The following is a 9,143-nucleotide window of genomic DNA, read 5'->3' on the forward strand; positions in this document are numbered from 1 at the left end:
TTAAGCATTATATTCATTTTCTGGTATTTACATTAAAAGGGCATCAAATCAGAATGAGTGTAAACAAAAGTGTTATAAAGTTAAAAACTGAAAGTCTACAATCAAAGTCTTTCCGGGTCTGATACACTCAGTCAGATTTATTTCTTAATCTAAAATTAAGCATTTTATTTATTTTCTGTTATTTATATTAAAATGGCATTCAATTAGAACGAGTGAAAAGAAAAGTTCACAGTGGCCTGAAATGACACTGCTGCCATTTGCTCTAAGAAGGCCTCCATTCATTTGTATAAAATTACATTTTTGTTCTGAGCCACGTGTGCTGATAGTTTTGATTGATTGTATTTTTTTTTTCCTTTTTCTTAAGAGTCCACTACAAAGTCAAGAGTAAGAAAACTTAACACAAAGCGAGCAAACACCACTGGGAAATGCTCACAATTATGCTTCCATAGCAGCAGCCAGGCACTTCCTGATATTTTCCTCTGGTCACCACCAGAGGTTATCAGCCCCCTTTTCATGTCTCTGGCAGAGGCCTGCAACTCCTCCTCCACCAAACCCCCCCCCCCCCACCCCCCCACCCCACCCCCTCCCACACACACACACACACACACTCACAAACGCAGCTTGCACTCTTTCGAGATTTAAAAATTAAATTAGCGTACACATTACAATGCACAACCTAGCATTGAAGCAAAAGTTCAATTCTGGCATGTACGATTAAAAAAAAAAAAAAAAAAAAAGACAAATTGTATACATATACGACGTATGATAGTTTGAATCGCACAAATACATTTTACCCTGGAATTTATGGTTTGGTGAGACTACAAAGCAGAAAAACAACTTTCACAAAACTACATTGTGCTGCTCGTACTCATCTTATTGACACGTTTCCGATTGTATTCACATAAATGTATGATTATTATTTTAGCGTGTGTACACGTGAATGCTCGAGAATGCATCAATAAGTCTTATTTTTTTAAAAACTCAATTTTTTTTGAGGGTTGCAACCTTGACAAATAGATTTGTATGCACGATGGACATTTGTGTTCTGTGATATATTTTTGATTGAGCTATTTTGGCAATGTCACAAAAATACACTCTAGCTTCAAATGTAAACATTCATAACTATGTTAGTTCCGCCTATCTCGCATGCGCTTCAACAAACACAGATGACTAATAATAACGATAATAGCACGAGACAACACTTTGTATTTTGCATTGTAATTGTGCAAAGTTGTCAGGACATTAATGAGATGACAAATACGAGTAGCAAAACAAAAGTGCATGTGGCCGGCAGCCACGTGTAGAAGAAGAAAAAAAAAAGACCATACCTTGGAATAGTTCTGTTGCGTGTTGTTATTCACGTCATTCTTCTGCTGCTCGCTGTGGATTCGTGCTACTGGTGTGAGAGGTTCAATGTCCTCCCCGGTCAATAATGTACACCTCACGATGAGCCCCCGGCAGAAGAAGCACTTTTTGGAAGACCTCTGTCAAAAGTGCAAAAAAAAAAAAAGACAAAAGAGCAGAGACCAAATGTTAATGCGAGGCCTCGAGAGATGGTCAGAAATGCGGCCAGAGGATTTCGCCTGACTTCCCCTTTTTTATGTATTTATGGCATGTCATTAAGCATGGCTGTCTAGACGGGGAACTAACACCTTGTTTGGCCACAAACAAACCGCCTGCATCGGTGTCCAGCCCCCTATTTATTATGCACATTCTGCCGCCATGTCAAGGTCAAAGTGACTGCATAGTCATGGTCAAGGGTAAAATCAGGCGAGCCCCAACTTTTGCACAAGAACTGTGCAAAAAGTGCAGGGAGAAAAACAACGACATCTTGGATTGCAATCAACAACCTTAAAAGGATGAAGGAGGGAGAAAAGAAGTTTGGGTGCAGTCGGAAAATGGCCGAGCAGATTGCAACCCGGCTATAATGACAGCCTTTTTAAAACAATATATTTTTAACTGGATGTCTCTACATTTCACTCATCAAATAAATCCAGCCAGGAAAACAGTAACAATGTCAAGTACTTATCGATTATTCGGACCAATAAAAGCACAAATGAAAAACCTGAGGTAATCTCAACTAATCTAAACTTTAAATTGCCCGTGGTGAGGCATTACAAACTTCCTACTTTTCTACACTTCACGTCTACATTTGAGGACGGCGGCCTCATGGGCGTCGGGGCTTGCATGTGGCAAACACATTTGGCAAAACTAAAAAGAGCCCGCACTGCAGTTATGCCATATATATATATATATATATATATTTTTTGTTTTTGTTTTTTTTTTTATTTATTTATTTATTTATTTTTTGTCCGTGTGAAGTTCTGCTATGGTGCATTTGGCTAAATAACCCTTTGTTTGGTATTATACCATATTTATATGTATATGTTATGTATATATTTTAAGAGGGAACGCATTAGTGAAACAACGCTTTTTGAAGTTGAAAACAGTCAACGTGAATCTCAAGCGAAGCCTCAAGTGCAATGCAAAGTCTCACTTGTGCCGCTCCTCGAAATCCTTATCTGGAATTAAAGGCCAATGCGTTATTTGTCATATCGTATAAAAGTTGAAAATCAGCAACTGGCAGGCAACTCATCAACTTCGTGGATCTATTTGTGAAATATGACTTTACAACTCATACAAAATTGTATATACCATCTTAAACGACAAAATGCAAAAAAAAAAAAAAAATAGTATGTCATAATTATAAAGTATTTTAAAAACATTAAGAAATAGGAAAGGGAAGAACACGACAATATATAACAGTCGTTTTCTCTCTTTGGTTCGCTGCATAAAGTACTTGGAGCCGTTCCGCAGATGTGCAACAACAAAATAAACCCGGCTAGAAAATGTGCGACTAATACAATAAGAGTACCCATATCATACTAAACTCCAAACGGCAAAGAATAGTATATAAAAATTAGAAATTGTTTTTTAAAAAACAACAAGAGTAAAGGAGAGAGGGAAGAACATAATTAGATATTAGTTGTCTTCTGCATTTCGCTGCATAAACTATTTGCAGTCATTTAAATCTAGGTAAATGTGCGACTAATACTATAATATATACCATATTAAACTACAAACTGCAAAAAAAAAATAGTATGTAATAATTATAAATGATTTTTAAAACTGCAATAAAGAGCAAAGGCGAGAGGGACGATTGGAGTTGTTTTCGCTCTCCATTTCATGTATAGATGTGCAACAACAAATAGGTCCGGCTAAAAAAAATATCTGAAAAAAAAATCTCCATCATTGGAGATTTTGCAAACGACAACAAGAGAGTGCAACGAGCTGACAGCAGGCAGACGCCATGATGCCTGATAAGAGTTTTAATCGGGCTGCATGCACATCCGCTCGATGGTGCTGAGAGCCGGGCATGGACGCCGACGCGCAGACGACAAGTGATGTGGGGTGGGGGGGGGGGGGGTGTCTGCTAGTGGCTGAGTGATTGGAATATGTGATCATTTTTCATTATCATTTATTTATGAAAACATAACGGGATACTGCAGCGAGCAGGCCAGCGGCACACCAACACAGTGCAGCAAAGTTACAAGCTTGGCACGACACAAATAAAGGGAGGGTGCATCCATGTGTAATACTCACTGACTTTAATGCTGTACAATCATTGCAGATGCATGACAGAATCCTTCTTTGACAAAAAAAAAAAAAGGAAAAAAAAAAGGGGGGGAGAAAAAGGAGAACATACAGGTACTGGATACTCTAGTTTACAGTTCGGCCATACTACGTAATATGAATTAAATAATTAAAAGGCATTGCACTACACAGATAAACAACATCGCAGGCTTAGAATTTACAATCCCATGTAGACGATCGTCGCTTTTAAATTCAAAGGGAATATTCAAAGAAAGTGTTTTCACCAAAACTCATCTTTCTCTTTTCTTTTTTTTTTTTTTTTTTTTTTTTTTTTTTTTTTTTTTTTTTGCCGTCCTGAATGTTTGAGTCTTCAGGCTGCAACCTGACATAAAGTCCCAAACATTCCTGTCAGTATGGCAATTATCTTTCCCAAATAAAATGAAATTAAAAAGTCAGCAATCAATCAGTCTTGTTCTTTTTTTCTTTTTTTTTTTTTTTTTTTTAAACGTCATTAGTCCATTCGTGATTTGGTTTGGAGAGAAGAAATAAGAACGTAATAATAGTAATAAAAAAAGAAAACAAGTAATACTTGACTTTGAAATACAGATATCGTTTTAAATATTATATATTTATATATGTACAGTCATATGAAACAAATATGGAGTAAATTTTCAGTATTTTCACAGTTTTTAGAGACTTAATCTCTAAATTGAAACCGATGGGCCGTCTTGTGTTTTGATGGCGATGGAATTAAAATCAAAAACACCCAAGATGATCTTTGATATTTTCTTTCCGATGCGAGAGGTAAATATAATGCAGGAGTGGAGTGGAGTGGAGTGGACCGTCACATCAAGTGGTGTGCAGGTGGTTGCTCTTGGTTTTACTGACGAATTTCTTCTCCTTGACACGCCGGTTCTGGAACCAGATGGTGACTTGGCGCTCTGAGAGGTTGGTGGCGGCCGAGATGCGTCTCCTCTTGTCTTTGGTGATGAACTTGCTGGCCGCGTACTCCTTCTCCAGCTCCTTCAGCTGCACCTTGGTGTACGGGACGCGCTTTTTACGGCCGCGACGGTAACTGCTCACCTCGGGCGGCAGGGGCACCACGTCTGCATGGAGGAGAGGAGCGAGAGAGGACAAGGTCAAACGCACATCCATCATGGCACACAAATGTCACCTGGGGATGGCGACGAAATGAACGGAAGACGACAACGTTTATGAATGGAGACCGGCTGCACCCTCGTGAAATTATTCATCGTGGCATGGCTCGCATTTGGTGTGCAAACACGCAGCGACTATAATTAAGGCAACTCGAAGAAACGAACACCACATGAATGCTGTCTGTACCTTCATTTCCTTCTATCTGACGCTCTCTGTCTCTCTCTCCCTCTCTCTCTCTCTCTCTCTCTCTCTCTCTCTCTCTATCTATCTAATCCCTCATGTCACAGTCTAATTTCGACAATGCTGCACGTCAATATCGAACCTGCTGAGCTAAATTAAACCAGCGGCATGTGATGTGTGCAAGAGGTGTCTCAAGGAATTGTGGGTAATACTGTCAAGCGCGAACAATAGTAGCGTCCGAAGCGCACAGGGGGCCTTGACAGCGACACTGCATTGAGGGAAAATTGCCATTTGTGACCATCGACAAGTCGTTTTTGTCGTGTTAAAAAAAATGATGACAAATTAGTTTGAAATGATTTTATTTCTTTTCAAAATTGCTCTATAGTTGTTTAGGGAGCTCATTTGTGAAATGTCTCAGTATTTTAAATGTGTTATGCTGCTTCGAAATAAATATTAAAATCTGCAAAATTAGATTTGGGCAGCGAGGATAAAAGATGATATAGATTTAGGGGACTAAATAGAATTAGTAGGGTAAAAAAAAAAAAAAAAAAAAAATGATGATGATGAATATTGCTGTTCTGGTGTGTCTCCTGGGTTGGGTGTTAGTCACCAAGAAGCATTCATGGCGCTAAACAACGTGGGGGATTACTAAGTGGAGCTTCTTGGGTGCCTGGCTTGTCATCTGGAAGCAAAACAGTACATGTGTCTTCGCGGGGCTCTATTCCCTTACAGAGGGAGCTAAATGTTGTATATGGGCAAGTTGGGTTCACATGTGATTAGTAACCCTGTATGGCATTAATGCTCATAACGAAGCAGTACAGTAAACACCTTATAATAGAGCTTAGAGGACATGTGCGTTTGACACAATCGTAAGCGAAGCAAATTCATGTATTATAATAAGGCAAGCTTCGCAATGAACCATTTCTGTGCATGTGTAACGTGATGCCGAAGTATTTATACGTGTGTGTGTGTGTGTGTGTGTGTGTGTGTGTGTGTGTGTGCGTGCGTGCGTGCGTGTGCAACACAAGTGGGTCCTGATATATACAACACATCACAGGGCGTTGAGGTTTATTGGCACAGTCCAAACAAGCAAAGTCACCATCTTGTCATAAAGGGAGCAAAGGTTTGCACTGCTCTTCTTTTATTCTGCGTGACTGAAAACCCAACTTGTGTTCATCCATCGCATGACCTCAAAAAAAGGTTGTTTTCTGAAGTCACGCCCTGAAGTTCACTGTATAACTCCCTTTGTTTTTTTTCTTCTTCCTCATTTTTTGAAAGCACGTATGGGTTTTGACAAGCTGAAGAACAATGCATCTTTAAAATAGCTAAGGAATAAATAAATGGAGGTTGCGAGGTGTTTGTTTATCTGGCACAGTGAGGGCACCTTCGGTGTGTTTTCTAGCGGAACACGATCACATTAAATATGCAAACAACAAATATCCGAGTGGAAATAAAGTGGTCACGTTGAAAATAGCCCCGATGACTTTGTCCCACGCCACCCCCACCCCCCTAAAAAAACAAAAAAACAATCAATCAATCAATACAATAAATGGCGATGTACGGAGAACTCAAAGGAAAGGTGATTTACCTGGAAATGGCGACTTCCACAGATGGTTCGACTGCGTCTGGTCCTTGGAGCAGTACACCTGCCCATCCCAGCCATTGGAGAGAGCCCAGTGCTGGTAGCCCTCCATGGGGATGAGGGCGTCGTGCCTCGGCTCGGGGTGGCCGCTGATGCCGGGCACCACCGACACGTCCAGATATCCCGGCACGGCCTGGTACGAGCTGGCGAAGCTGGGGTAGAAGGCAAACTCTTTGGCTCGGCTCGACAGTTCCTCGGTGGGCAGCGCCGTGGTGGGCTCTGCGTATTTGTCCGCGGGGTGGTACGAGCACGGCTTCTGCTGCGAGTGGGACAGCCGACAGCCGTAGTAGGGCCCCCCGAACGGGTAGCCGTAGCTGAGCGGGGCGCCCGAGGACGACTGCGTGGCGGGACACTGGCGAGCGGTGTCCGGCGAGGAAATATCCGAGTAGACGGAGCCTTGGTGGGTCGCGATGGGGCCGGAGTGTCGTCCCAGGGCTGGGTGCGACATCAGGTCCCTGCAGTGAGTCGCGGGGCAATTAGCGCTCAGTCCCTCCATTGTTTGGTTTTTATTCGGGCCGCTTTCATTCGGGCTTTTTTCATAAACGTACATCAAGCTGTCCGCCCAGCGTGGATGCACCAGCAGCGAAGTCGTCATATCAGGGGCTGCCGATGCTTTTTAAAAGTCGACTTCTCCGAGACGGGCACCTCATTTCCAACTACATTTTTACACCCGGCGCATGCGCACACGGGCGCCCCTCGTGTGTCCACTTCATTAAGGATGTGGCACGTGATACGCTAACAGGTCCTCGGCTCGGCGCACATTTGCAGCGCCACAGCGAGCCAGTGAGCCCTTTAAGAGCCGCTGGCTCGCATGTGGACGCTTCTTCCGCACGCCACGCGGCGCTGCCATTGGCTCCGAGCGGCCAGCCTCACGCCCTTAAAGGGAAATTCGCACAGTGGGGCGACTGCTGCAAATGAAAACAATCTGGGAATTTTAAACCGGCTTCCAAGCACCGAAAAAGGCCGTCTTGGGCAAAAGGCAACAAATACGACACTCTGGTCTTGTGTTGCTTTTTCTACAAATTCCCACCAGAACGCGTTACTGTAGTGCATAAAAGTGTTTTTTTATTGTATTTATTTATTTATTTTTTTTAACGGTTGCTTTCTGGAAAGAAAGCGATCCATCTTAGTGAGGCACTGGCAATGTGTAATAAACACACGTTCAATTCACATTCTGGTCTAATAGTCTTGCAAAAGGCATGCCAAGGTCATGATTTGTTAAAGCAGTTGCAAAGGCAGTCAGCACCCGTAACGATAATCAAGAGAATACAGCATTCACGCTCCATAGTCATCAAAAAACGTTTAAAAGGCGCCAGGAGGTGGTTATACGGTGCACTTACCTGTTGATTTGCGGAAGGGATCAAGTCAAAGTGCACACAAAAAAAAAAAAACATCTATTCTATATTTCCCCCCAATATAGAGCTTTTAAAAGTCTTGAAAGGTCCGCAACCGGTGTCATTTACTTTTGCTTTGTGGAATGGATATGGCAAAATGGGAAATAAGCAAAAAGGCACAAAATGGGACGCCTTTCAGAGTATTTTAAAATAAGCTATTATTGTTAAGGTGAAAATGTCATTTTACTTGTCTATTCATTTATTTCAATATTCCCAAATCTGTAGAGGTAAGAGGCGGATGTCTCCCATCTGTGACTTAACAGCAGCATAATACAAAAACAAACATACCATCTGAAATGACATCTAAGAGCTGCATTCATATAGACATTTTCAAAAAAATCAGATAAAGACTCATTAATCAACGCAAACGTAACTATTGTTCAACAAGTCATACAAGCCATTTCCCAGCATGCCCAAAATAATACTAATAGTAACTAATAATGATTAGTTGAGCGAGAAATAGACCTGTGCGTCTTTTTCTCATTGTCATTCTAGGTAAGTATGTCACCACTGTACTAATATATATATATATATATATATATATATATATATATATATATATATATGTATATTTTTCCTCCAGGGACATCACTTTAGCACGTTAACGTTTTGATTTCTGTCACAAAAATGGCTAAAAAAAAAAAAAAGCATGCATTTTCACCGCAGTATTATTCAAGCGAGGCTTACTGCGGTCCATTCATAAGGGGCGCATTACTGGATGCTGACGCTTCAAGCCCCCCAAATTAAAATAAGAACAAGCAGACCGTTGTGTCTTAAATTAGACGCCATGCTAGAATTGCGCAAGTATTTGACAAAATGCTTTTTTTTAGTTGAATCCACTCGCGTCCCAGTTTTGAGAAAGCCAAAGTAGGAAATGCGCCGTGTTCCTTGTCGTGTACAGATTACACTATTCATGAAGTGGACGTTTTGCACTGGCTATCTCATGAGCAAGCTGACCGCCTTTGAGCGTCTTTAGTTGATCACTATTTTTTTTTGTTTTTTTGCATTGCTGAGTTGTCATGGGAAATGTTGCCGTCGTGTGTGTGTGTGTGTGTGTGTGTGTGTGTGTGTGTGCCCGCCACCTCCCCTGTCATTTTGAGGAGAGGGACTATAGGTCTTTTGTCTTAAGGAAAAACACAAGCACGAAGGGCGCATCTAGGCGGCAGCTGCACGGA

General features: G+C 41.5%; 1 protein-coding gene across 1 annotated transcript; it reads right to left on the reverse strand.

Annotated features, from left to right (window-relative positions):
• Positions 1 to 4,443: 4,443 nt before the first annotated feature.
• Positions 4,444 to 7,169, reverse strand: hoxc13a (homeobox C13a). The gene is made up of 2 exons (XM_061675660.1): positions 6,521 to 7,169; positions 4,444 to 4,700 (listed from the first exon to the last, which is right to left on the reverse strand). Exons 1-2 carry the CDS (start codon positions 7,167 to 7,169, stop codon positions 4,444 to 4,446), a joined length of 906 nt encoding a protein of 301 aa, XP_061531644.1.
• Positions 7,170 to 9,143: the final 1,974 nt, after the last annotated feature.

The sequence above is a fragment of the Phycodurus eques genome, chromosome 1 (genome assembly GCF_024500275.1).
Source record: "Phycodurus eques isolate BA_2022a chromosome 1, UOR_Pequ_1.1, whole genome shotgun sequence".
NCBI lineage: Eukaryota > Metazoa > Chordata > Actinopteri > Syngnathiformes > Syngnathidae > Phycodurus > Phycodurus eques.

Excerpts from the sequence above, each read along its gene's own strand:
- hoxc13a (XM_061675660.1), bottom strand. The coding sequence starts at position 7,169 with ATGACGACTTCGCTGCTGGTGCATCCACGCTGGGCGGACAGCTTGATG. Across the intron at positions 4,701-6,520 it reads GTGGAAGTCGCCATTTCCAG|ACGTGGTGCCCCTGCCGCCC; the intron begins GTAAATCACCTT and ends TCCTCCATGCAG.